Here is a 27,373-nt window from a genome sequence, read left to right as displayed (position 1 = left end):
ACCTGTGGGCAGAGCTAGGAAAAGGAGTCAGGCAAAGGCTCCCTGGAAGCTGGACCCTGCCCTCCGCATTGGGTCTTTAGACTCCCTGCCCTCCTTTCTAGCCTCCCTCCACCCAGTTGGGCTCCCTCCCCCATTTGCTGAGTTTTCTTTCTGCCCTTGAATCTTGCTGCCCTGACTGGCTGCTTGATCTTAAAGAAGGCACTTCCCCTCTTTATGAAATGAAGGGCTTGGACCCATCACTAAGGCCTGTCTGGCTCTGAGGCTCAGTGACCTCAACACATCACTTGGCTAGTCCAAGGAAATTAGTACCCAAGCCAGAGTCCCCATCTCTAAGCTTCCTGGTCGTTGTTCTTGCCACTTGGCTGGGAAACCTTCTTCCAGCCACCTCAGTCTGGCCTCCATCTTGGGGTCAGGCCCCCAACTCTGCCCTACCCTCTGCTGCTGACACTCAGCCCCCTCCCATCTCAGTTGGATGCAGAACCCAAGCCAGGGAGCAGGGAGGACACTGTGCAAATGGGGTCAGGCCAGTGCTTGGGCAGGGAGTCGAGGGGCCACAGTGCCAGGGGCTAGGAGAGCCCTGTGGAGGGCCAGGCGTTGCCTGCCTGAGGTCACGGGTGGTCAGTTGTGGTCAGTTCCCTCTCCTGCCAGCTGTGGAATTTGAGGCCTGGCCTGGGAGATATTTTGGCTGCACTTTGAGCCATCCCCGCCCCCTGGAACTCAGACCCTGCATTCTCCATGCCATAACAATGACGACCACTTCCAATTGTTTCCTGGCTGGAAGTGGGGAGGGGAGTGGTGTTTAGGAAGGCGGGGGGAACCTGGGGGAAATGCTTCTAGTGACAACAGCCTTTCTAAATCGGGCTGGGGACTGGGTACAGTTGGGGGTGGGGGCGCCCTGCTGCCCCATATATACAGCCCCTGACCAGGTCAGGCTCCGCAGCTCTCTCCTGAACTGTCCTTTCTGCACTCAGGTAGGAGACGGAGCTGGAAGCCTTCCTCTGGGATAAGGGGGCTCCAGGTTTAGGAAGGGGCTCCTCTTGGAATAGCAAGCTGCATGCAGGACTTCATGCAGAGTACTGGGTCTGGTAACAGCACACATGTTCAGGTCTAAACATGCGTGTATGTGCCCAGGAGGAGTGGGGGCTCATGTGTTACTGGGGGATGTCTGTATCAAAGCATATGAGACCAGAATGCATCAGAGGGGTGTGTGTGTGTGTGTGTGTGTGTGTGTGTGTGTGCACGCGCGCGCATGTGTGTGTGCGTGGTGTGTACAAGCATGCATGGTCTGAACCAAGATACACAAATATCAAGTGTGTTTATGATCATGCCTGAGGACAAGCAGGTCCATTTGGGGTGAGGCACAGGGGGAGAGGATGGCAGAGAATGATTATTTAGAAAGTGTGTATGTTTAAAAGCTAGTTCTGAGAGGTCTTCAATGTGTAACTACCCATGTCCACGCACTGGAGGTGCTTGTGTGCGCATCCAGCATTTGAGACTGCTACAGTCTGTGTACACCCTGCAAAGGAGTTCTCAGGCACCTGGTGTGGCTGGTCCAGGTCTCTGCATACTCAGAGACAGCCTGTGTTTGCTGTACACATATTTAGGTGGGGGCTCATGTATTACTGGGGGATGTCTGTATCAAAGCATATGAGACCAGAATGCATCAGAGGGGTGTGTGTGCGTGTGCGCGTGTGTCTGTTGCTGAGGCATAATGGCACTCTGGGAGGGGGGTTGTGCCAAGATCTATGAAGGAAGGGAATGTGTCTGTGTGAGACATGAGTGGCGGGCATGCGTGTTTATCAGAGGACATGTGGAACATCTTTGGAAGTGTGAGGGGTGTGTCTATGAGAGGATGCCCACAAGGTCTCCTCTCTGAGAATGTCTATCAGGACTGACAATCAAATGGGGACAGCATGAAAGAGAACTGGCTTTAGAGTCATGAGACTAGGGTTCAAGTTCTGGCTCCATCACTTACTGCTTTGTGTTCTCAGACAAGCAAGCCCTATGACCTTAATTTCCTTGTCTGTTGAATGGGGTGAGGATTGAGTAAGAATATGTGAATAAAATGCTTTGGAGGTGCCGAAACTGGTTTGGCTCAGTGGATAGAGCGTCGGCCTGTGGACTGAAGGGTCCCGGGTTCGATTCCGGTCAAGGGCATGTACCCTGGTTGTGGGCACATCCCCAGTGGGAGGTGTGCAGGAGGCAGCTGATCGATGTTTCTCTCTCATCGATGTTTCTAGCTCTCTATCCTTCTCCCTTCCTCTCTGTAAAATATCAATAAAATATTTTTTTAAAATATAAAATAAAATGCTTTGGAGACTATAAAGCTCTGAACAAATGTGAGCATTTGTTGTTCTTCAGGTGCCTCAAGGAAAGGAAGTTTCACTAGATGGGTATAGGCAAAGGTGGGACCATCTCCCAGAGGGAGGGGGACTAGGGCTAAGAATTGAGTTGACATCAGAAAACTAGAATTACTGCTCAGGGGATAAAAGGAATAGTGCTTGGAAAGCAAGAGAGAGGACAGGACCAGAGAAGCTGACTACCACTGCCCACCTATTTTCAGTACTAGGGGAGGGGTGGGTGGGTGCTGAAGGGTACAGCCAGGAAGTAGCAGGAGGTGGCACGGACACAGCCTTCCCTCTCTCCAGGTTCCCTACAGACTTGAGACACTTTCCTCTTACAGACATATTTGAGAAGCCAAGGTAAGGAAAGCTGAAGATGGGGTGTGGGGGATCTGGAAAGATATTGAACTCTAGTTTCTGCCTGGCCTTGGGGAGAATGTCTTGGTGACCATGAGTCCTCACCTGTGACTAATGAGGGGGCCAGAGAAAGACAAGGGTCAGAGATGGATATAGTCAACTTCCTACTCCCACAAGAATCCCAGGATGTTCCACCCTTGTCCAGGAGAGCCCCAGGGTAAACAAAAGTTGGCTGAGCATCATCCTATAAACCAAAAGGTTGTGGGTTTGATTGCCAGTCAGGGCACATACCTAAGTTGCGAGTTCAATCCCTGGTTGCATCAGGAGGCAACCATCAATGTTTCTCTCTCACATCAAGGTTTCTCTCTCTCTTTCTCCTCCCCCCTTGCCCTCTCTCTAAAATCAATAAAAGCATATCCTCGAGTGAGAATTTAAAAAAATGTTAGTCTCTCCTTCTGCCTGACAGATTTGCTAGGCATTCTCGGGTTGAGGGATAAGCTCAAGAAACAAAGGACTTACCAGTGACCCCTCCTGACTCCTGAGCATGGTGCTAGGCTCTGGGACTCCCACTATAGAGGAGATCTCAGGGAGAAAAGTAGAGGGGAGGACAGGTGGGTGGGAGGGCAGCCAACTCCTTCTCTTGCCCACTGCAGGCACAGCCATGGGGGATGCAGAGATGGCAGTATTTGGGGCCGCTGCCCCCTTCCTACGCAAGTCAGACAAGGAGCGGCTGGAAGCCCAGACCAGGCCATTTGACCTCAAGAAGGATGTCTTCGTACCTGATGACAAAGAAGAGTTCGTCAAGGCCAAGATTGTGTCTCGAGAGGGTGGCAAAGTCACTGCCGAGACCGAGAATGGCAAGGTGAGTGGCAGGGCCGTCATAAGAGGCCTCCCTGGATACCCCCCACACAAGCCTGAGGACAGTCCGATTTTCCCTTCCTTTAGGTAGGGACCCACATCCTCCAAATAGCCATTCTCGTTCCCAACATCCAGTGTATCTTCTCTATGATCCTGACTTCTCTCTTGAATACCATCGTCCTGTAACTCGCCTAACTCTTATCCCTGCTGAGGGAGGACTGACAATAGGCTCTGTGTGGGGGCTGTTGCAGACAGTGACAGTGAAGGAGGACCAGGTGATGCAGCAGAACCCGCCAAAGTTCGACAAGATTGAGGACATGGCCATGCTGACCTTCCTGCACGAGCCTGCCGTGCTCTACAACCTCAAGGAGCGCTATGCGGCCTGGATGATCTACGTGAGTGCTCCATCTATGACATCCCTTTGAGTCTGGTGGCTTCCTGGTCCATACATATCTACCTCCTGGAGATGAGAGTTTCTGTTCTTTGTGCCCAGACAGTATTGCACTCTGTAGTAGTCCCTATATCCTTGGTTCAGTTCTAATGCCCTGGGGGCTGGCACTACTCAGATTTAATGTATTCATAGATTTTCCTTTCTCTTCTTCCTCTCTGCGATCTTTCTCTAACTCTAATGCCATCCCTTCCATTGGCAAATCACTTCCCTTTTTCTACTCCTAGACCTACTCAGGCCTCTTCTGTGTCACCATCAACCCCTACAAGTGGCTACCAGTGTACAATGCAGAGGTGGTGGCTGCCTACCGGGGCAAGAAGAGGAGTGAGGCACCGCCCCACATCTTCTCCATCTCCGACAACGCCTATCAAAACATGCTGACAGGTGACAGGCCCCAAGGGAAAGGTTTTTCTGAGAATCCCACATGAGGAAACGCACCCGCTGGCTCTCTTCCTCCTCCTGAGGGGTTTGGAAGATGGACAGGCCTGGAGAAAGGCAGGGAGTGGGGGGATGTGGGGAATACCAAATAAGAGCATCCTGAGTGGCTTCTGATTCCCTCCTCATTTTCTCCCCACAGACAGAGAAAACCAGTCCATCCTGATTACGTGAGTGTGGCTCCTACCCTGTTCCCTTCCAGAATCTTCCTGACCCCAGCCTCATCAGGATCCCCAGCCCCTATGCATAGCCCACTCTTTTCCCTCCACCTTCATGCCAGCTCCTCTTTCTTCTCTGGCCTTCCCCCTTGCCTTCTCTTTGTTCTCTTCCTTCCCTCTCTTATTTTTCCTTTCCAATCTCCTTCACCCACTCTTCTCCAACTCATCATTTATTCCTAAGCCCAGTATCACCATATCTTCTTCGACTCTTCATTTTCTTCCATCTTTCCCTTCCCCATTCTTCCAGTCCCATCCATTCTTATTCTAGGCCCATCTCCTCTGATTGACTTTACCCAGCTAAGAGCAGGTTCCACCTGCCCAAACCCAGCACCTTCTTGTGTCATCCTTCCTGGTTGCTACACCTGACCCTGGGTATGTCAAAGTACAGCTATGTATTTGGGATGCTTAGTATCTGTCAGCTGCCTGCGTCAGGGCTCCCACTGTCAAGTAGGACCAGACACTCTCTCCTGACTTGAGGCTTGTTGGCCCCCAGCAGTGTTTGTGCACTGCCTAATGAGCCCCTGAATGTCCTGACAGCGGAGAATCCGGGGCCGGGAAGACAGTTAACACCAAGAGGGTCATTCAGTACTTTGCTGTTATTGCTGCCATTGGGGATCGCAGCAAGAAGGACCAGAACACAGGCAAGGTAGGCCTGTTGTCCCTCAAGGGCCCACATTGCAAAAAGGGAAGGGAGTCCTCTTACCTCCCATCCTCCTGACCTCTGCAGGGCACCCTGGAGGACCAGATCATCCAGGCCAACCCTGCCCTGGAGGCCTTCGGCAACGCCAAGACTGTCCGGAATGACAACTCCTCCCGCTTTGTGAGTGGTTCCTGACCTTGGACTTGGGATTTGGGCTGATGGAGGGATAGCATCAAATATGAGCTTTCCCTCAACTCATCACTACTCTCCTCCATCTCACCAGGGGAAATTCATTCGAATCCATTTTGGGGCAACTGGCAAGTTGGCATCAGCAGATATAGAGACCTGTGAGTACCATCAATCTGCTAGGGCTCAGCCTGAGCCCACACTCATTTAACCATCTTGATCCCAACCTCTCTCTGTCTGTCTTTCTCCTGGTCTCTGACTCTCAGTCTCTCTCCCTCTCTGTCTCTGTGTGTCTGTGTCTTTAGTTCTCTCTCTGAGACTTCCTCTGGTCTTTCTCCATCTCTGACTCTGTAGATCTGTGTGTCTTTCTCTGTGACTATTTCTTTCCTCCTGGCTCTCTGTCTCTATCTCCACCTCTGTGTGTCTGTGTATGAGTCTCTCCCTCTTTCTTCCCTCTATTCCTCTCCTTCTGCCTCTACCTTTTGCTTGCTACATAACCATTCATTTCTGTTTTCTTGTCCTTTCTCTCTTTCTTCTCCCCTACTGTTCACAGACCTTCTGGAAAAATCCAGAGTTATTTTCCAGCTGAAATCAGAAAGAGATTATCACATTTTCTACCAAATCCTGTCTAATAAAAAGCCTGAGCTGCTGGGTGAGTCAGACTACCAACTGAGACCAATGGTCTCCATGGCAACCTGGTTCCTTCTGCTTGGGCTGCTTGTTGGCATGCACTGGGTTTATGGCACTGCTGAATTGAGTTCTGTGGGATGTGGAGACACATTAAGTCCTGTCATGTGCTTTTCTACAGGCCCTGTGCTGTGGCAGTGAGAGCCAGGGGTTTGTGCCATATCCTAAACACGTCTTCTTCCCCCAGACATGCTGTTGATCACCAACAATCCCTATGATTATGCATTCATCTCCCAAGGAGAGACCACTGTGGCTTCCATTGATGACTCTGAGGAACTCATGGCCACTGATGTAAGTGTGTAAGGACCCAGTCCAGAGGTGAGGGTATTGGTGGTGAGGGGCAAATGGGCATTCCACTGGCCCAGGAGTAGAACTGACATTGGCTGTCTGTTGTTCATAGTGGTATGTTTCTCCCTGAGGGCCAGCATGTCCCTCTGGCCAGGGTGTGCTGGGATATGGGTATGATGAGATAGGGCTGGCCAGTATTTGGTGTTCAATCAAACCAGAGAGGGCTGAAAGCCATGGGACAGAGAAGCAGACAAGTGAAAAAATAAGGCATCAGTAAGGGAAGGAGGGTCATGTAGATTCCATGAGCTGGGCTCACTGTTAGGTAAACAGCATATATGGACAGATATGGAAGGTCCAGGCAGGGAAACAAGTGTGGGGCCTAGAAAAGGGGCAACAGTAGGAAACATGCATGGGTAACCCAGAGCACCTCCAGAGAACAGTTGTGATCACTGACGCTGGGGCTGAGGCGGTCTGTCCTCCACCCTGCACTGGTACCTCCCACCTTGTTTTGGAGTCATCACTGGGTATGGGAATCTCAGAACTCATGGGGTTTTCTCTTCAACTGAAGAGAGACCTCATTTACCTGCCATACTTCCTCTCCTGTGGTCCACCAATATGGGGCCTTCTTACAGAATGCCTTTGACGTGCTGGGCTTCACTCCAGAGGAGAAGAACTCCATTTACAAGCTGACAGGTGCCATCATGCACTTTGGAAATATGAAGTTCAAACAGAAGCAGCGAGAGGAGCAGGCTGAGCCTGATGGCACAGAAGGTGGGAGTCTGGGATGCTGGGGGCAGCTGTGGAGTCGCTGAAGGCTACATCTGCAGAGAAGTCATCTCTCTTTTTAAATTTATCTGTATTGTTGAAAGTACTACAGATGCCCCTCCCCCATTGAACCCCTCCACCCTGCTCCTGTCCCCTCCCCAGGCCTTCACCAAACTATTGTCTATGTCCATGGGTTATGCATATATGCATATAAGTTCTTTGGTTAATCTCTTCCAGGCTCCTCTTCCCTCTGAAATATGTCAGGAGTCCTCTCTTTATCAACTATGCTACCTATCCTTTCTTTCCAGAGGCTGATAAGTCTGCTTACCTCATGGGGTTGAACTCAGCAGACCTGCTTAAGGGGTTGTGCCATCCTCGAGTGAAAGTGGGCAATGAATATGTCACCAAAGGGCAGAATGTCCAGCAGGTGGGTCATCTTTAGAAGATAAATGATGATGGAGTGGAAGCTTTGGAATTCACTCTTCTCAATGAGTTTGCTCACCTGGGTCTCTCCCCTACCTTCCAGGTGTCATATGCCATTGGGGCACTGGCCAAGTCAGTGTACGAGAAGATGTTCAACTGGATGGTGACACGGATCAACGCCACCCTGGAGACCAAACAGCAGCGCCAGTACTTCATTGGAGTCCTGGACATTGCCGGCTTTGAGATCTTCGATGTGAGTAGGGGGAGCCCTGAGGGTAGGGGGAACAATGACACACTCATCAGCATATGCAACAGGAAAGCCATAAGCCAGACACCAGAAAGGCAAGTGGGGTTCAGCAGTGACAGAAGCAGTCAGCATCCTGTCTTCAGGGGGTACTCCCTCTCTGCCCTGACAGGGGAGGGTAACAGCCACACCCCTCACTGGGCTGACCATTCAGATATCTGCCTACCTGACCCACCTCTGCCCTCATCCACCCTGCAGTACAACAGCTTCGAGCAGCTCTGCATCAACTTCACCAACGAGAAGTTGCAGCAGTTCTTCAATCACCATATGTTCGTGCTGGAGCAGGAGGAGTACAAGAAGGAGGGCATCGAGTGGGAGTTCATTGACTTCGGCATGGACCTGCAGGCCTGCATCGACCTCATTGAGAAGGTGCTACCTCAGCCGCACCTGAACTGTCCACTCATACCCACATGAATGCCTCAGTCAAATTGGCAGCCCCATACCTTCTAAGGAACAGGATCTGGATAACAAAAAAATCTGGAGCCCCAATTTCCAGAGCCCTCTGTTGTCCTAGCCACCCAGGACAGGGTGGCACCTAGGAGAGCTGAGTTCCCAGGGCCTGAGAATAGGCACAGAGAGGACCTCCCACCTCTAGAATGACCTCCCACGCCAGTGTGTTTAACCACACTGGCTTACCCATCCAAGGAGCAGAAAATTTAAGGATAGGGTGGGAATTGTAAGAGTGCCCCTATTTTCAACTCCTCCATCTCAGGGATCTGGGTGATGAATGATATGTATAGCATCAACATTCCCAGACTTTCACAAAGGTTCCTCTGAAATCAAGCAAAGTCTTCCACCTTGGGAAGGCTTGAACGAGTGCCAGTCAGTAGATAACTGTGCTCAGAGCTGACCCTGATACCTTAATGTCCAAAGGGGCATCTCCATAAGCAAATAATGATCCTAGAGCAGGCTCTATCTCCATCTATATGAGTCATGCTCAGTGATGCTCTCCCTTTCACCCTCAGCCCATGGGCATTATGTCTATCTTGGAGGAGGAGTGCATGTTCCCCAAGGCCACAGACATGACCTTCAAGGCCAAGCTGTACGACAACCACCTGGGCAAGTCCAACAACTTCCAGAAGCCTCGCAATATCAAGGGGAAGCAGGAAGCCCACTTCTCCCTGGTCCACTATGCTGGCACCGTGGACTATAACATCCAAGGCTGGCTGCAGAAGAACAAAGACCCACTCAATGAGACAGTGGTGGGCTTGTACCAGAAGTCCTCCCTCAAGCTGCTCAGCAACCTGTTTGCCAATTATGCTGCATCTGATGCACGTAAGTAGAGACTGGGAACCAGGGGACTAAGGAACAGGGTTTCTGCCCTGGATCTGAAGCAGGAAAATTGCTACACTCCATCACTTTCATATCAGACTGTACCCAAGGTTTACAGACTCATTGAGAGAGAATTGGGTGGAGAAACTGAGGCACCCACAGTGAAGACCCTCCCTTGGAGTCCAAATGCTAGCAAGGATATGAACTAGAGTAGCGGTCGCCAACCTTTCAGAACTCACGGACCACCAGTGGTCCGCAGACCACCGGTTGGTGACGGCTGAACTAGAGGATGTGACTTTTCACCCCTGCCCTGGCCTCCCCACACACCTATTTGTGCCCCTTTTCTTGACTCTCCTACCCACAGCTGCTGATAAGGGCAAAGGCAAGGCCAAGAAAGGCTCATCCTTTCAGACCGTGTCAGCTGTGCACAGGGTGAGTGTATGACCCCAGCCCCAGCCCAGCATGGCTCCTTCTTTGCCTTGTTCATCCTGACTCCTCCCACTCCATCTCCTCATTCCATTTGTGATCCTTTCCACTCTTTGCTCATCTCCTCATTTCCATTCTCTTCCTCTTCATTTGCAGGCCTCTTCCCTTACTCAGTTCCCATCTCATCTCTCTTTTCTTTCCCTCCTGCCTTCCATTTTCTCTCTCCTCTCCCATGTCTTCCCCTAGCATTCCTCCATTCTTTTTAGTTCTTTGCATTCTCTCAGTCTCTCTTTCCTGTTCTTCCTCTCCTCTCCCATTCTTACTTCTCTTTCTTTCACTTACTTTACTTTTCCCTCATGTTTTTTTGGATCACAGGAAAATCTGAACAAGCTGATGACCAACTTGCGCTGTACACATCCCCACTTTGTGCGTTGCATCATCCCCAATGAGACCAAGTCTTCAGGTGAGCCCCAGAACTCAGGACCAGCCCACTGCTGGAGACTCACTGCCCCAAGAACAGGCATCTACTAATCTCCCACCACCGTGCTTTCCAAATTGCATTCTTTTCCTATCCCCCATGAGGTTTCCTGCCCCAATACTACCTCACCTTTGGAATGTGTAACTCAGGGTAGCATATAAGGCTCTTTGATTAACCTTACCTCATGAATTCCTTAAAACCCCCAATGAGACATATAAGGATTGTTTATTTCTTTTTTACTGATAAGGAGATAGAGGCTCAGGGGCCTGGGTCTAAGGCTTGGCTCTGTTCTGATCAACTTAGTGACTTTGGTCAAGTCCCTTAACCTCTCTGAACTTAACCCCTCTTGTCTTAGTTTATTTTTTAGAAAATGGGATATATCTTTCCTGGCTACCCTTTAGGCATAAACTATATAAAAAATGTGAAAGCCTATGGTTACTCTTAAAATCTAAAAAAGAAAGACAGAAAAGTAATTAAAGATCATTATTAACTAACCTGCTAAAGTTACTGGCTTATAAGTGGCAGAGTCAGGATCAGGACTCAGGACTTAGCTCTTAGTCTAGTCCTCTTCCTTCCCTCCTGCTACAGGGGTGATAGACAACCCACTGGTCATGCACCAGCTGCGCTGCAATGGTGTGCTGGAGGGCATCCGCATCTGTAGGAAAGGCTTCCCCAACCGTATTCTCTATGGAGACTTCCGGCAGAGGTGGGTACAGGGAACAGGGGGAGCCCAGGTGGCCTTCATGGGAAATGGAGTCTGCAGGTGACCCCAAATTTTGTGGAAAGAGCTGGCCAGTTCAGAATGTGGGTGACTCTGGGCACCTCCCTCCCAGGTATCGCATCCTGAACCCAGCGGCCATCCCTGAAGGCCAGTTCATTGACAGCAGAAAAGGAGCAGAGAAGCTGCTAGGTTCCCTGGACATTGACCACAACCAGTACAAGTTTGGCCACACCAAGGTGAGTCTAGAGCTCCGCAGGGTGGACTTGCAGGGCGTGCAGCCATGTTGAGCAGAGCAGCTGGGAGTTTGGAAGGCAGACCCCTGATTCCTGGCTTCCTGTATCCTGAAGCCAGGCTTCCTTTCTCTCTTGTCTTCCACATTTCACTCCCAGGTCTGGAATGAGCAGGTGATGGGTCCCCTGGGAGCTCAGCCAGGGTCTCCCACCCTCTTCCTCCATCCTGGATACCCTTCTCTGAGGCTGCAACCCCCTTGTCTCTCCCCCTTGTTTGCAGGTGTTCTTCAAGGCGGGGCTGCTGGGACTGCTGGAGGAGATGCGAGATGAGAAGCTGAGCCGCATCATCACTCGCATTCAGGCCCAGTCCCGTGGTGTGCTCTCCAGAATGGAGTTTAAGAAGTTGTTGGAACGCAGGTAGGAGATTTCAAAAGGAGGGTGCCAACCCGAGGCCCAGGTTGGTTCAGGGGCAGTATTAGGAGAAAAAGCTTCAAACAATGAGACTGGCAGGAATGTCTCATAGGGACAGAGGGTGGAGCTCATGGTCAGAGAACAGGATGGATGAAGGAAGGGCCTAGGAGTCAGGGCCTCAGAGCATGAAGGAGGGAGGAGGGATCTCTCACCACTCCTCTCACTGGGCCCCTGCAGAGACTCCCTGCTGATAATCCAGTGGAACATTCGGGCCTTCATGGGGGTCAAGAACTGGCCCTGGATGAAACTGTACTTTAAGATCAAGCCTCTGCTGAAGAGTGCAGAGACAGAGAAGGAGATGGCCACCATGAAGGAGGAGTTTGGGCGCCTCAAAGAGGCGCTGGAGAAGTCCGAGGCTCACCGCAAGGAGCTGGAGGAGAAGATGGTGTCCCTGCTGCAGGAGAAGAACGACCTACAGCTCCAAGTGCAGGCGGTGAGGCTCTGGGCCCCTTTTGGCTCTTCCACCAGCTCTGACTGCGCTGCACCTCTTCACCCAGCCCTGACTACACTGCACCTCTCCACCCAGGGGCTCACCATTTTGTCCCCTAACAGGCAGAGGATTCTAAAATCAACACTTTCAAAGGCCTCCAAAGAGGTCCCTTGAGAGAAGAAAAGGGAAGGGGAGAAAGAAATAACTTTTAAAACACAGGCTTTCTACCTCGGTTCATCCTGGATCCACAGCTCCAGGGCAGACCATGCATTACCTTTGAATCTCTTTGTCTTCATCCCTAAATGGAATAAAGCTACCCATCTCACCACATTGCAAACATATGCTGTATATATATTTATGTAGTTCCCTTTCTTCAAAGGAGGAGACCAGATGAAGAAGGCCAAACAAAGAGCCTTCTGGTTCCCTACCCTCTGTTCCCATTCCCCAAAGCTCTCACCACATTGCCCTAATATCCACCCCCTCGCCCTAACTGGTTTGGCTCAGTGGATAGAACATTGGCCTGCGGACTCAAGGGTCCCAGGTTCGATTCCGGTCAAGGGCATGTACCTTGGTTGCGGGCACATCCCGAGTAGGGGGTGTGTAGGAGGCAGCTGATCGATGTTTCTCTCTCATCGATGTTTCTAACTCTCTCTCCCTCTCTCTTCCTCTCTGTAAAAAATCAATAAAATATATATATTTTAAAATCCACCCCTCCCCATCCTTCTGCGGTTCTTCTCAGTGGGGGGATGTCCTGAAGCTCCCCTCCTATAGAGAGGGCTGAGCCTGTCCCACTTCCACCTATCTTGGCAAAGACCCCACCCACTGAACAGCCTCCCCTCTGTGTCTCACCCTCAGGAACAAGACAACTTGGCTGATGCAGAGGAGCGCTGTGACCAGCTAATCAAGAACAAGATCCAGCTAGAGGCCAAGGTGAAGGAGATAAATGAGAGGCTGGAGGACGAGGAGGAAACGAATGCTGAGCTCACTGCCAAGAAGCGCAAGCTGGAAGATGAGTGCTCTGAGCTCAAAAGGGACATTGATGACCTGGAGCTGACATTGGCCAAGGTGGAGAAAGAGAAGCACGCAACAGAGAACAAGGTGAGGGCAGCTCCTTCGGTGCCAGCCCAGGTCTCCTCAGGATTCAAAGACCACACCGACCTTAACCAACACCAGGCCATTCAGGGGATCCTGATAGCAGGGTGGTCCTTGGCATTGAAGATCTCCATAGATGTCCTCAGGCTTGTGACCTTTGACCCTAAAAGGGATGGGGTTCTTGGTTGACAGGTAAAGAACCTGACAGAGGAGATGGCTGGGCTGGATGAGATCATTGCCAAACTGACCAAAGAGAAGAAAGCTCTGCAAGAGGCCCACCAGCAGGCCCTGGATGACCTTCAGGCTGAAGAGGACAAGGTCAACACACTGACCAAGGCCAAGGTCAAACTGGAGCAGCAGGTGGACGATGTGAGTAGATTGTCACAGGGCCTAGAAATACCATGCCCATCTATGCTTGTGTGTGTGTGTGTGTTTGTGCAGAGGTATTGGAGTGTGCTCCCTTTCCTGAAACCTTTCTAGAAGGGAGCCGGGGAATAGAAAAGGGGAAGGATACTTGAAATATTAATGTTTATTTCATGTAATCTTATTATATTTAAAATCATTTTTCTTGAAATATTAATGTTTATTGAATGTAACATTATATTTAAAATTGTTTTTTTTTGAAATATTAAAAAAAAGGAAAGGAGAAGGATGACCAAATGTGAGTTAAGTAGATCATGTCACTGACATGATCAACAGTAGAGTCAAGCATATATATCTCTACCTTCAACCACTGAATTTAGAGGGTTGTCTCATAAGAACATGATACATTTCTCCGGGAATTTTGTGAGAATCCTCAAAGAGAATCTTTGGGCTTCTAATATTTTAGGCAGGGTCTTGTCCTCAGTGATCATTGTTTCCACAGATAGTTCTTTGTGCACATATCTGTTGAGTTACTTTCACTCTGTCTTATCATTATTGAAGAATTTGTCTCAGCCATAAGAATGTGAGCTGCCTTTAGGCAGAAACTTAGATTTATTTAGTTTCGTTTCTGCAGTGCTTAGTATGGCTCCTGAAATTTAGTAGGTGTTTATACTATGCAGAATGAAGGTATGCAGATTTGGGGTTTCATCCCATAGTCACTCATTCTATCATTTTATCAGTTACTGAGCATCCCTACATGCTAGGCATTCTCCCAGCCCCCTGGTAACATTTGGCCCACTCAGGGGAGGTTTTCCCAAGTCCTGAACATCGCTTAGGATCCCCCAACCCTAGGAGTGACTGAGTTTCAAATCACCAAGTCAGGATACTTCTCCTCATGCATCACACTAGTCCTTCTCTCCACCAGCTGGAGGGGTCCCTGGAACAGGAGAAGAAGGTGCGCATGGACCTGGAGCGAGCAAAGCGGAAGCTAGAGGGCGACCTGAAACTGACCCAGGAGGGCATCATGGATCTAGAGAATGCCAAGCAACAGCTGGATGAGCGGCTGAAAAAGTAGCGTATTTCCCTCCCTGTTGCCTTTTTTTCCTTCCCAGCCCAGCACACTGTTCTGTGGATGACAGTCTAAGCTGACCCAAGACATCCATCCTCAGAGGTAACAGCCTCATTTAGATTCAATTAGTGGGTGCAAAACTGAGGTCAAAGCTTCCAGGAAGAGTTCTTTCCTCCCCCAGACATGTACATCAGGGCCCAGCAGTTTTCCCTGGTAAAGTCTAACTTGAATCCCCCAAGCCCTTTTTTTATTGGGCACTTAAAAGGGATGGAAAATAACAGCTCAACCCCTTTATACACAAGTCTTTTTGGAGACCAGCTGTTAACATGGAGGAATGCTCCACACAAAAACCTCTCAAGAAAGTTCTTTTAGGTCCTTCACGGAGAGCCCAGAGAGCCACAGGGAAATGGGTCAGCCATCACACTTGAGCTATGCAGGATCAGGGCCATTTTTTCCCCCTCATGAACTTGTGGTTCTAAATCTTATTGCAAGTCCTTCCAAAATGTGTAGTTCTACTTTCCAACTTGGTAAACAGTGAGCCTGCAGAACATGCTTGGGTAATCAAGGATCCTATGGTGCTTTAGAGTCAGGGCTTTGAAAGGTTCCACATCGTCATTGGGCTACATCAGCCTAGGAGTCTCCACACTTCCCCAGGCACAGTATTTGTTGAATGAGTGAGTAAATACATAATCCCATTGATCCTCAAACCACCTTTAAAGGATGGCATTTTTAACTGCAATTTACTAAAGAGGAAACAAAGGGTCAAAAATATTAACCAAATTCAAAGTTAGAGTGACAGAATTAAAGACCTTTGGAGTTAATAGGGGCCTTTGAAACATCTAGTCCAACCCTCTCATTTTACAGACCAAAGAGGGAGAGTCCCTCAGAGCCCAGGTCCTATCACTCCACCTGCAATGTTCTTCCCATCACATTTCCTATTGAACTTCAATCCTTCAGCTGGTGGACCCTCCATCAGCCCTGGAAGTTGTTTTTCTGCTGAAATCCTGCTGTTCATTTGTTTTATTACCATTTCCAACCACAGGTGGGCCCTTCTAGAGCCCAAACAACCTCCCTTGCTTCAGCCGCCTTCCTTCCCCACAGGAAGGACTTTGAGCTGAACGCCCTCAATGCAAAGATTGAGGATGAGCAGGCCCTGGGCAGTCAGCTGCAGAAGAAGCTCAAAGAGCTTCAGGTAAAGTCTGGGATGCCCAGAGTGGGCACTAAACTCAGCTTCCCAACCCCCTCGTCCAGGCTGTCTTCTCCCCAGCATCACAGGCATTTGCTTATGGGTCCATCAAGGGAGGCACTGGGCTATCTTAGTTTCCCCATGGAACACCTCCATGCAGGGCTGGGTGATCCAAGGATGATGTAGGAAGAGATCTTGAAAAGCTCACAGGTCAGGGAGGCAGAAATCTTGGCTTCCTATTTCAGATCTGGATTAGCTGATGACCATAGGGAAGCCCACTCCAGATCTCTGGGTCTCCATGTCCTCTCCTGTACCTGGTAACTTTTAAGGTCTCTGCAGCCCTGATGGCCTATGACGTCCTTTGTTACTTCTAGAGCAAACACTGTTGGGTCTTTAGTTGTCTAGTCCAGTGGTCGGCAAACTCATTAGTCAACAGAGCCAAATATCAACAGTACCATGATTGAAATTTCTTTTGAGAGCCAAAATTTTTAAACTTAAACTGTATAGGTAGGTACATTGTTATTAACTTAATTAGAGTACTGCTTCAATTGCACTGTACGTGCGCGCCTGCACATGGTATTTTGTGGAAGAGCCACACTCAAGGGGCCAAAGATCCGCATGTGGCTGGCGAGCCACGGTTTGCCGACCACTGGTCTAGTCAAACAAACGCGGTTCTCTTACTCTAACGTTTATTATTTTTCCCACTAAACTGCTTTAACTATCCCTAGAACACAGGTCTTTTTATCCCTCTTCAAGAGCAAGCTTCAACCACTTTCAGTAAAGAGAATGCATAATGTTCTGGCCTAAAGAAAGGCTAATTTAGCTGCCTAAACCATCTCCCTCAAATCCTTTTCTTTCCATATCTCCACTGGTAGAACTAAACTGACTTGCTGTTCCAGGCAGGCCAGGAGTCTTCTAGAGCTGGGGGAGGGGGCTCCCATGGAGGGTTCCAGGCAGTGAGGCTGAGCCCTTTGTGTCTGGGCCCAGGCACGCATCGAGGAGCTGGAGGAGGAGCTGGAGGCCGAGCGCACTGCCAGGGCCAAGGTGGAGAAGCTGCGCTCAGACCTGTCCCGGGAGCTGGAGGAGATCAGTGAGCGGCTGGAAGAGGCTGGCGGGGCCACATCTGTGCAGATTGAGATGAACAAGAAGCGTGAGGCTGAGTTCCAGAAGATGAGGCGGGACCTGGAGGAGGCCACGCTGCAGCACGAGGCCACGGCGGCAGCCCTGCGCAAGAAGCATGCTGACAGTGTGGCTGAGCTGGGCGAGCAGATTGACAATCTGCAGCGTGTGAAGCAGAAGCTGGAGAAGGAGAAGAGTGAGTTCAAGCTGGAGCTGGATGATGTCACCTCCAACATGGAGCAGATCATCAAGGCCAAGGTGGGCCTGTGCTTAGCCTCTCCCCTCCTCCAGTTCCCTCCACCCATCTCCACATGTCTCCTCTTTTCTTTGAGGGCTCAGTTTCCCACTTTCCTTCTTCTACTCGGTTCTCTGATCCTCTCCTTCCTTCCATGCCTTTCCTCTTCCTCTCCTTTTTACAAAAATATTTTTATGAATTTTTAGAGAAAGAGGTAGGAAGAGGGAGAGAGAGAGAGAGAGAGAGAGAGAGAGAGAAACATTGATTAGCTGCCTCTGCACACTCCCTACCAGGGATGGAGCTTGCAACTGGGGCATGTGCCCTGACCGGGAATCAAACTGATAACCTTTTGGTGCATGGGACAACACCCAACCAACTGAGCCACACTGACCAGGGTGCCTCTTCCTTCTCCTTTAATTGCTTCCATTAGACCCCTTTCAGTGCCCCCTGAAACCATCATTTGAATCTCCTTCCTCTGTCAGGCTAACCTGGAGAAAATGTGCCGGACCTTGGAAGACCAGATGAATGAGCACCGGAGCAGAGCCGAGGAGACCCAGCGTTCTGTCAATGACCTCACCAGTCAGCGGGCCAAGCTGCAAACTGAGAATGGTGAGCGCTACCCCAGCCTTGGGGAGACACATACACATACCTCTCCAGAGAATGAGGGTTAGGAGAAGGATCGGGGGAAAGAGGAGTGCCTTGCCTTCAAGAGTTGAGTGTGTCTCGGTGACTTTCCAGGTGAACTGTCCCGACAGCTGGATGAGAAGGAGGCACTGATCTCCCAGCTGACCCGAGGCAAGCTCACCTACACCCAGCAGCTGGAGGACCTCAAGCGGCAGCTGGAAGAGGAGGTCAAGGTGAGGCCTAGACTCAGGCCACATGGCCCTCTGCCAGGAACATAGCACTGGCCTTGCATCCCATTATTTCCTTTCTCCCAGAATTCCAAAAGGGATAATAGCCTAGACCAGTGGTCGGCAAACTGCGGCTTGCAAGCCACATGCGGCTCGCGAGCCGCGGTTTGCCGCTCTGTTGACTAATGAGTTTGCCGACCACTGGGATAGGGGCTTAATCACAAGGAACAACAACAGCCTGTAATTATTGGAATCGAGAGTCTAGGTCAGTGGTCGGCAAACTCATTAGTCAACAGAGCGGCAAACTGCGGCTCGCGAGCCGCATGTGGTTCGCGAGCCGCATGTGGTTCGCGAGCCTCAGTTTGCCGACCACTGGCCCAGACCCCACCACATGCCTCTTAAGTCTAATCCCCAACCTGAGGCTTTCTGCTGCCTTTCCTGGAGAGATGTGAGGGAGGACATGGGCTAAGGATGCCTGTGGGTCCTGGGTTAGCAGAGCAATCTGAACCTGGAGAGAGAAACTCACTGGAGTCTATTTCTAGCATTTTGCTGGGCTCCTGAAAAAGGGGAAAGAATATGACTTTTAAAAAAGGTCAGAGCTCGCCCTAACCGGTTTGGCTCAGTGGATAAAGCATCGGCCTGCAGACTCAAGGGTCCCAGGTTTGATTTCGGTCAAGGGCATGTACCTTTGTTGTGGGCACATCCCCAGTAGGGGGTGTGTAGGAGGCAGCTGATTGATGTTTCTCTCTCATCGATGTTTCTAACTCTCTCTCTCTCTCCCCCTTCCTTTCTGTAAAAAAATCAATAAAATATATTTTTAAAAGTCAGGGCTCAAATTCTAACCTGACTCTTAGAGGTTGGTGATCTTGCCACTGGGGCATGTGCCCTGACCGGTAATCGAACTGGCCACCTAACCTCTCTAAGCCTCTGTCTCCTCCCCCAAAAATGGGAGAGGATGATAATGTCTGCTGCAGTGAGGGGACAGGGGTGACGGGCATGAAGCTGTTTGTAAATAGTGCAGTGCTACATGGGCATACTTTCTTATTGGTACTCAGTAAACCATTCCAGGTCCGCTGGAGTTTAGAGCTAGGTGAGCCATGGGGAGGCTGTTGAAAATAGGGTGAGGAGATGGGCAAGGGCTGGTGATGCTTTATGGGGAAAGCTGAGCCCACCTCCTGCTGTTCACCTCCCCAGGCGAAGAATGCCCTGGCCCATGCACTGCAGTCAGCCCGCCATGACTGCGACCTGCTCCGGGAGCAGTATGAGGAGGAGACAGAGGCCAAGGCAGAGCTGCAGCGCGTCCTGTCCAAGGCCAACTCGGAGGTGGCCCAGTGGAGGACCAAGTATGAGACGGACGCCATCCAGCGGACCGAGGAGCTAGAGGAGGCCAAGTGAGTCCCAGGCAGCCCGCCTCTGGCCAGGGCCCCTTTGCCGGCAGCTTGCAGTGCAGCTCGATCCTCAGTAGATTGGACACATGGGATGGATGCTTAGCTAGGTTTTGACAACACAGGAGAACCCTGCCCTGGCCCCATGTCCTTCTCCTCTCAGGGAAGCTTTTTGCTCGCATTATGTTTCTCATCCGAATATAAGACGAACAAAAGGTTTGTCTGAGGGCAGAGTGCTCCCACCAGGGGCAGGTGCTGTGGCAAGGCAAGGTGGGGTGGCCTGCAGAAGTTCCTGTGCCCTCCCTGTCTGCAGCCTAAAGGCTGGCCCAGGGTTAGAGGGATGCCACCCAGAAGGCCCTTCTGGGTGCTGTGGGTCTTCATATCCTGCCGCCAAGACTCTGCCACTCAGTTCTCTGCCCCCTGGGGCCCATCCTCAGGCTTCTCCCACAGCTTCTGAATTTCTAAGGATCAGTTTTCCAGAAGACTCATGTCATTTCCTCTTGTCCAAATACCCCCTCCTCCATCCTTCCCCCCTCTTCTACCATCCCCCCACCCCCCTGGGCAGAAAGAAACTGGCCCAGCGGCTGCAGGAGGCTGAGGAGGCTGTGGAGGCCGTCAATGCCAAGTGCTCATCCCTGGAGAAGACCAAGCACCGGCTGCAGAACGAGATCGAGGACCTGATGGTGGATGTGGAGCGCTCCAACGCGGCCGCTGCGGCCCTGGACAAGAAGCAGAGGAACTTCGACAAGGTGGGTCTTGGTGGGGGTCACAGCCAGGGGCAGAGCAGGGTTACCAGCATCAGTATGAGGCCAGGAGCAAACTCCTTGGAGTCAGGGAGGAGGCTGAGCCCAGGCAAGGGGCCTGGGCAGCCCCTGGAGGTGGGGCAGGGGGGCTGCACAGTCAGTCTGACTCTGTCCCTGCAGATCCTGGCCGAATGGAAGCAGAAGTATGAGGAGTCGCAGTCAGAGCTGGAGTCCTCACAGAAGGAGGCTCGCTCTCTCAGCACTGAACTCTTCAAGCTCAAGAACGCCTATGAGGAGTCCCTGGAGCACCTGGAGACCTTCAAGAGGGAAAACAAGAACCTTCAGGGTGCGTTAGGGCATGAGGCCAGGGAGGGGAGGGAAGAATGGCCACTCCTGGCACCACACAGAGCCTCCAAAGAGCATGTCCTTTCCCAATGGACCAGGGCAGCCCCCAACTGAGTTGTTCGGCCCCTCCCACAGAGGAGATCTCTGACCTGACTGAGCAGTTAGGTTCCAGTGGAAAAACTATCCATGAGCTGGAGAAAGTCCGCAAGCAGCTGGAGGCTGAGAAGATGGAGCTGCAATCAGCCCTGGAGGAGGCCGAGGTGTGTGTGGAAGAGGGGGGAGCTCTAAGCTGTGGTCACAGTTCTCATCTCACTTTTGTCTGCTTTGTTCACTGTTCCATCCTCAGAGCCTAGAACAGTGCCTGGCACATAGTAGGCACTCAACAAATATTGTGGAATGAGCAAACAGGCCACTCAGTTCCCTTCACACAAACACTGTACCTATTACATCTTTGAAAAGATTCCCTGTTTTCACTTTCCTCCATTTTCCACCTCTGCCTCCCTCTTTGGGATTTTTACATTCTGTGCCTGATTGCCTGTTTCCTTGGCAACACCTTTTCTCTTCATTTTCCTCTTTGTCTTCATTGCTAGCTCTCCTCTGTGAGGCCTAAATCACCTTCTATTAGGCCTATTTTTTTTCCTTTCAAATTCTCTTTTCTCTTTCTTCTTTTGACTGAACTATTTACACCACTCTTGAATTCACTTTGTATCCATGATTCCTGGACAGACCCCTACCCCAGCCCGTGCCCTGACTCTCTGCCTCACATCCTCTCTCTCCGCCCCCCTCCTAGGCCTCCCTAGAGCATGAGGAGGGCAAGATCCTCCGGGCACAGCTGGAGTTCAACCAGATCAAGGCAGAGATGGAGCGGAAGCTGGCTGAGAAGGACGAGGAGATGGAGCAGGCCAAGCGCAACCACCTGCGGGTGGTGGACTCGCTGCAGAGCTCTCTGGACGCGGAGACACGCAGCCGCAATGAGGCCCTGCGTGTGAAGAAGAAGATGGAGGGTGACCTCAATGAGATGGAAATCCAGCTCAGCCATGCCAACCGCATTGCCACCGAGGCCCAGAAGCAAGTCAAGAGCCTCCAGAGCTTGTTGAAGGTACATGAAGACTCTTGGAAGCAGGAAGTCTGCTGCCCAGAGAGGGGAAGGCCTCCATGTGGCCAAATTGAGTGCTAATGTCCCATTACAACTCCAAATCCCTCCTGCCCCAGGGCCATTGCGAGGCAACCCACAGGCTCCTCCTGAGCCACCATGATGGGCTTTCCACCAGCATCCAGTTTGGTGTAACAGTTCTGATGGGCCCAGAGATCAGCTCCCTCCCTCATGCTCATCCTCTTGATCCTCAGGACACCCAGATCCAGCTGGATGATGCAGTCCGAGTCAATGATGACCTGAAGGAGAACATCGCCATCGTGGAGCGGCGCAACAACCTGCTGCAGGCCGAGCTGGAGGAGCTGCGGGCTGTGGTGGAGCAGACAGAGAGGTCTCGGAAGCTGGCAGAGCAGGAGCTGATCGAGACCAGCGAGCGGGTGCAGCTGCTGCACTCCCAGGTGAACAGCTCTCCTGGGCATTCCTGGAGGAAAGCACAGGCTACAGCACCCTGCAGGTGAGGTTTGGGAGCCAGTCATGATGCTCAGTGATTTTCATGCTCTGCCCACCCCGGCCCTCAGAACACCAGCCTCATCAACCAGAAGAAGAAAATGGAGTCGGATCTGACCCAACTCCAGTCAGAAGTGGAGGAGGCGGTGCAGGAGTGCAGGAACGCTGAGGAGAAGGCCAAAAAGGCCATCACAGATGTGAGTGCCCCCACACCTTCCAGCCTCCCCTAAAGATGTGAACAAGGGCTCTGTGTCCAGGCCAGGCCACTGTGCTATAAGGACAAGGTGACTCTGCAGTTTCATGGGTTTGAGGGCCTCAGGAAGCGAACGCCAGGATGGGAAAGAGGTGATCCTTTAGGGATAAGAGACCTGGGCCCCGGTTCTTTTACACCTCTCTCCTGTCCACAGGCCGCCATGATGGCAGAGGAGCTGAAGAAGGAGCAGGACACCAGCGCCCACCTGGAACGCATGAAGAAGAACATGGAACAGACCATTAAGGACCTGCAGCACCGGCTGGACGAGGCTGAGCAGATCGCCCTCAAGGGCGGCAAGAAGCAGCTGCAGAAGTTGGAGGCCCGGGTGCGGGAGCTGGAGAACGAGCTGGAGGCCGAGCAGAAGCGCAATGTGGAGTCAGTCAAGGGCATGAGGAAGAGTGAGCGGCGCATCAAGGAGCTCACCTACCAGGTGTGACTGGGCTGGGCTGGGCTCTCTGCACCATGGCCTGAGGCCAGGGTGACAACCAATCAAGAGGAATTAAGTGTTCTCTGTGAGCCTCTTTCAGGGCAAGGGGTGGGATGCAACCCCTGGATGCCCATTTCCACATCCCCAATCCCTGTCCTGCCTTGAGTGTCCCCTGGCTCAGAGGTTAGTCTCTGCGATTCCTGGCTGAGAGCTCCACCTCAGCATTAACCCCTGGCCAGCCCCTGGGACACACAGAGGTCCAGACAGAGTCCTCCCTAAACAGGTCATCAGAAAGCACGTATGTGGCCTGGCACCATTACCACTAAAATACACCAAAAACATACCAAAGCCATTCAAACACACTGCAAAACTTCCAGTCATACAGGTGTAGACTCCAGCTTTCCATGGTGTTTTCTAGAATCAGACTCTCACTTAGATTTTGTTTCTGTCCAATCCAGAAAGTCACCATCCCTCTGTGCACACTTGTCCTTAATCTCTATCAAGTCTATGACATCCCTGCAGCCCAGGAGATCCCATCATGCCTGCAGTCCCAGGTCCCTGCCAGCACCTGCTGGGTTCTAGAACTGAGGGCTTTGTCCTCTGTGGGGCCCTAGGACCTCCAAGGGACTGCTCCCAGAAATAGCATGCACACACAATTTTGTGCACAATTTGGAAAATCCTATCAGCTCCCTAAACCCTTTCCTGCTACAAACCATTAAGAATATTTATACTTTTTTTTTCTTTTTTTTTTTCTTTTTTTTTGCGGGGGAGAGAAATTATAAGGAGAACTTAAATGTTTGGTGAGGATCAGAAAGTAGAACTGGATCAGGATAGTACATTCAGGGTAAAAATGACAAGTGGAGGGAGGGGGCATGCCTCCTATGACTGTGACATCCTCCCTCCTGGCCCCCAGACGGAGGAGGACAGGAAGAACCTGCTGCGGCTGCAGGACCTGGTAGACAAGCTGCAGCTGAAGGTCAAAGCCTACAAGCGCCAGGCGGAGGAGGCAGTGAGTGACCTTGCTGGGGACTGAGCCTGGAGGAGGGACACGGGAGCCAGTGCCCCAGGCTCGGAAGCTGACCCTGAGCCCGACCCTGAGCCCTCTCTCACTTCTTCTCCCCCTGAACCCCTGCAGGAGGAGCAGGCCAACACCAACCTGTCCAAGTTCCGCAAGGTGCAGCATGAACTGGATGAGGCGGAGGAGCGGGCCGACATCGCTGAGTCCCAGGTCAACAAGCTGCGGGCCAAGAGCCGTGACATCGGCACCAAGGTGGGTTCCCCACTCCTACCCCAGGCCTTATAAGTGACCCCCATGGGAGCACACCCTCCCACATCAGTGCCCAGACTCAGCCCCCACACAAGGGATGCCTCCTCTTTATTCATTCCCCACAACCGAACCACAAGGCCCTAGAGGACAAGGTGATTCAGTCCTCTGTGATTTCTAAGACTCTTCCAGCTCTCACTTTCAGTGATTTTGCAAACCCCAGCCCTAGGGTGGTCAGCAACTCTAGAAGACCCCCACTGCATATATACCCAGAAGTCCTCCTTCTGTGAGGACTCCAGCTCGTTTCCCCCAACTGCTAGTCTCCACTTTCAACTAGTTTTAGCCTACAACCTTGTAATGTAATCTTAAAGTGGGATCCCGAGCACCCCTTGTCCTCACCCACACAGCTCCCTCTCTGACCCCAGAGACTAACTTCCAGAACGTCCCCTCCTCACCAATCCCTAGGACACACCTCCCAACACCATGGGGCCCCTGCCAGGCCACACAGCAGTCCCCCACCCCACCAAGTGCCCCGGCTCCCCTTGGTTCTCTGTGCCCATCCCTACCCAGCGCCCACCTTTTTAGAGCTAAGTTGGACTTTGTTTCCTTTCAAAAGGGCTTGAATGAGGAGTAGCCTTGCCACAGCTTCTTGATCCGCTCAGTCCTGAGGGTGCCAACAGAATCCCAGTCCTGGAGCCTATAAAGCAGCCCTTTTAGAGGAAGTGGAATAAAGCAATTTTCCTCCAAGTGAGATCCTGCCTCTGGTCTCTTCTTCACTGCCCGCCAGCCATAGGGACTGGGACACAGGGGTGGGACACAGGGGTGAAGGGAGGAGAGGCAGCTTCACAGGTCAGACCAAGGAGGCCTTCCCAGGGAGCCTGTGAGGCTCTGAGCATCCCCAAGGAGCTCCCCTTCACCTCTCCTCCCAGCCCTCTCCCTGGCTCAGAGACACTCACGATTAAGGAGATTTATGGAAACCTTAAGACTCGCTTAGAGCATGTGAACCCATCTCCTATGGACATACGTTCCAGCTCTGATCAACGCTACCTCACCACCACCAACGACAGTACTGGGACTGGGCCATGGGAAGGAGGGTCAGTGTGTACCCTCTGAGGTGTGTCCCTTGGGCAGGTAGGATAATGAACCCCAAACCACAGACAAGTCAGGTCTCTGAGAGGGCACAAGGACTTGCAACTGTAGCCCACTACCCTTCTAGACACAGCCTCAACTGTCTCCAACCAACCCCAGAGGCCAGTGCGCCTCTCCCCAGCTAACAAGGACAACTATACGCTCAGCCCACCTTCATCTCCTCCTTATCTCACAGGGCCTGGCACCCTCCATCCTTTCTTCTTCCTCATTTCTTCCCACTATCACTTCTGTTCAAAAGACCCTCCTCATCTGGACTTGCTGGAAATGGGGGATCTTTGGCCCATTTATTGCAGGCCATCTGCAGGGGAGGCAGGTAGATGAGGGACTGGGGAAGAGTCATGTTTTAGCAGGACTCTGGAGAAGAGGAGGGGATGAGTGGAAGGAGGGCTGGGAGGAGGAAGCAAGCCCCACTACAACTAAACTCCAGCCCCCCTGGAGTCAGTGACACACCTGGGCTGCTTAGCAAAGGCCTAAGACAGGCCATGGAGGGCAGGAGCTCAGGGGGCAATGGTCCCAGTCTCCTGCTGAGACTCCTGAAGCCTTGCTTCCACCCTAGACTGAATCTCCCCAACCCCACCACACACAGCCACTCCCAGCCAACCTCCTGCTCCTTCCCAACCTCTTAGCTTTGAAGAGGGAGGGCAAGGGCTTATCCCAGGAAGGAGGAATGCCAGTGTCTGATTACAGGAAGGGAAGGGAGAGGGGAGAAAGGGAAAAGGAAAGACCTGAGGGAAGGCCTGAGGAGGTGACAGTGGAGAGAGAGAGAACTGGGGGTCAGGAGGACCAGGAAAACCAACAAAAAAGAAAAGATGCTGCCCTAACTGGTTTGGCTCAGTGGATAGAGTGTTGGCCTGTGGACTGAAGGGTTCCAGGTTCGATTCTGGTCAGGGGCATGTACCTTGGCTGCGGGCACATCCCCAGTGGGGGGTGTGCAGGAGGCAGCTGATGGATGTTTCTCTCTCATCGATGTTTCTAACTCTCTATCCCTCTTCCTTCCTCTCTGTAAAAAATCAATAAAATATATATTTTTTAAAAAAAGATGCTGCAAGTGAGGAGAAAAGATCCACAGGCCCTCCCACCTTTCTCCTGGCACCTTTTCCATTCTCCCACCCTAGGAAACTCCTCTTCCTAGGAAGGACTTGGAGAGCAATGAGGATATTGGTAGAGAAAAAAGAGGGACACCCAGAGAATCTAAGCTCCCACAGCAGAAGACAGAGCAGGAGCTGGACGCTGAGAGAACGGTAGCGACAGTGGGTGTGAGAGGGAACTGGCAGCTGAGCCACAGGAGGGGAGGGTGCTAAGAGGGCATGGGAGAGGAGAAGGGAGGGTGAGCCTTGGATAGAGGAGCCGGAAGAGCTGAGGGGATGATCCCGGACAAAGGAAAAAATCCTGGGTCACCTTCAGATGCAAGGAAAATCAGGAAAGATGAGGAGAACAGTGAGATTGGAGAGAGGTCAATGAAGACGCTGGAGGAAGACGTGGAGGCAGAGATGACAGAGGGCAAGCAGAGGTCAGGCTTAGAGAAGGCAGAGACTCATGAAATGTATGCATGTCAGACTCCAAGATGGGCAGAAGCATGGCAGAGGCCAGATCTGACGTTGAGAAAGGGAACCAGGCAGAGGGAAAGGATGGTCAAACACAGAAGCAGACAGACTCAGGGAGCCAGGCAGAGACGCTACCTGGTGCCAAGGAGGCTGGCCCTACCTACCCATCCCCTACCTGTGGCAGGAGTCTCCATCCCGTGCCCCTGCACTCCAGGACTTCCAGCAGAATGAGGAGCTGCTTTGGGAAGCAGCTGAGGGAGGATGAAGAGCAGGTTTGGATGTGAGAGCCAGGGGAGTGGAAGGGGCCTAAGAAAGGAAGAGGGCAAACCAGAACACAGAGGGGGCAGAGCCCTGGAACCAAGTTAGCCCCTTCCCTCCCCCTCCTTCCATAGGAGACAATGAGAACTTCCTGCCACCCCTCACCCCTTTCTCCACCTACATCCAGTCTGGGAACACAGGGTTTCCTGAGGACAAAGCCTTGTCTTTGTCACCTGCACCTGACCCAGCCTGACCTGCTGTTCTCAGCCCCTTATCATGTCCCCAGGGCCATGGGAACCAGGCAGTGACGCACTGAGCCAAGGGCTAACCCCCCAGCTTGCACAATGGAGCCTCAAGTGACCTAGAGCTAGGGACAGGTGGCCTGTATCCCCTGGGGGTAACAATTTGACGTATGTACCTGCAGGAGATGGGGATGTGGCGTTGACTTACAGGACACTGGATATAGCATATAAGTCCTCTGGAGACAGCTGTGTATTCCTGAGTCCGATAA

General features: G+C 51.8%; 2 protein-coding genes across 2 annotated transcripts in view; one reads left to right on the top strand and one right to left on the bottom strand.

Annotated features, from left to right (window-relative positions):
• The window catches only part of NGDN (neuroguidin), a 54,672-nt gene extending 27,785 nt beyond the window's left edge, over nucleotides 1-26,887 (bottom strand). The window contains exons 1-3 of the mRNA XM_080643027.1: nucleotides 26,780-26,887; nucleotides 7,553-7,916; nucleotides 7,043-7,280 (exon numbers count right to left, since the gene is read on the bottom strand). Of these exons, the coding sequence (XP_080499153.1) occupies nucleotides 7,043-7,138 (96 nt within the window). The 5' untranslated portion in view covers nucleotides 7,139-7,280; nucleotides 7,553-7,916; nucleotides 26,780-26,887. The remainder of the gene's footprint in view (nucleotides 1-7,042; nucleotides 7,281-7,552; nucleotides 7,917-26,779) is intronic.
• Nucleotides 937-24,663, top strand: MYH7 (myosin heavy chain 7). The gene is made up of 40 exons (XM_080643015.1): nucleotides 937-971; nucleotides 2,649-2,702; nucleotides 3,353-3,561; nucleotides 3,809-3,952; nucleotides 4,233-4,389; nucleotides 4,583-4,610; nucleotides 5,196-5,304; nucleotides 5,386-5,478; nucleotides 5,582-5,645; nucleotides 6,038-6,136; nucleotides 6,359-6,462; nucleotides 7,092-7,230; nucleotides 7,533-7,651; nucleotides 7,751-7,900; nucleotides 8,150-8,320; nucleotides 8,917-9,226; nucleotides 9,588-9,655; nucleotides 10,025-10,112; nucleotides 10,716-10,833; nucleotides 10,961-11,084; nucleotides 11,359-11,495; nucleotides 11,727-11,982; nucleotides 12,835-13,077; nucleotides 13,264-13,440; nucleotides 14,360-14,505; nucleotides 15,605-15,695; nucleotides 16,677-17,066; nucleotides 17,526-17,652; nucleotides 17,782-17,900; nucleotides 19,089-19,285; nucleotides 19,845-20,028; nucleotides 20,203-20,368; nucleotides 20,503-20,627; nucleotides 21,158-21,466; nucleotides 21,715-21,918; nucleotides 22,039-22,164; nucleotides 22,375-22,650; nucleotides 23,561-23,656; nucleotides 23,783-23,917; nucleotides 24,528-24,663. The coding sequence occupies exons 3-40, from the start codon at nucleotides 3,361-3,363 to the stop codon at nucleotides 24,543-24,545; spliced, it is 5,808 nt and encodes a 1,935-aa protein (XP_080499141.1). The 5' UTR covers nucleotides 937-971; nucleotides 2,649-2,702; nucleotides 3,353-3,360; the 3' UTR covers nucleotides 24,546-24,663.
• Nucleotides 26,888-27,373: the final 486 nt, after the last annotated feature.

Source organism: Plecotus auritus (genome assembly GCF_963455305.1).
Source record: "Plecotus auritus genome assembly, chromosome: 1".
Lineage (NCBI taxonomy): Eukaryota > Metazoa > Chordata > Mammalia > Chiroptera > Vespertilionidae > Plecotus > Plecotus auritus.
Note: the sequence above shows the minus strand (reverse complement) of the source record. Positions and strands in the feature narration are given on the sequence as shown.

Coding starts and splice junctions, on each gene's coding strand:
- MYH7 (XM_080643015.1), top strand. CDS start 3,361: ATGGGGGATGCAGAGATGGCAGTATTTGGGGCCGCTGCCCCCTTCCTA. Junction 5,479..5,581: donor ATGACAACTCCTCCCGCTTT/GTGAGTGGTTCC, acceptor CCATCTCACCAG/GGGAAATTCATTCGAATCCA. Junction 10,113..10,715: donor CAATGAGACCAAGTCTTCAG/GTGAGCCCCAGA, acceptor CTCCTGCTACAG/GGGTGATAGACAACCCACTG.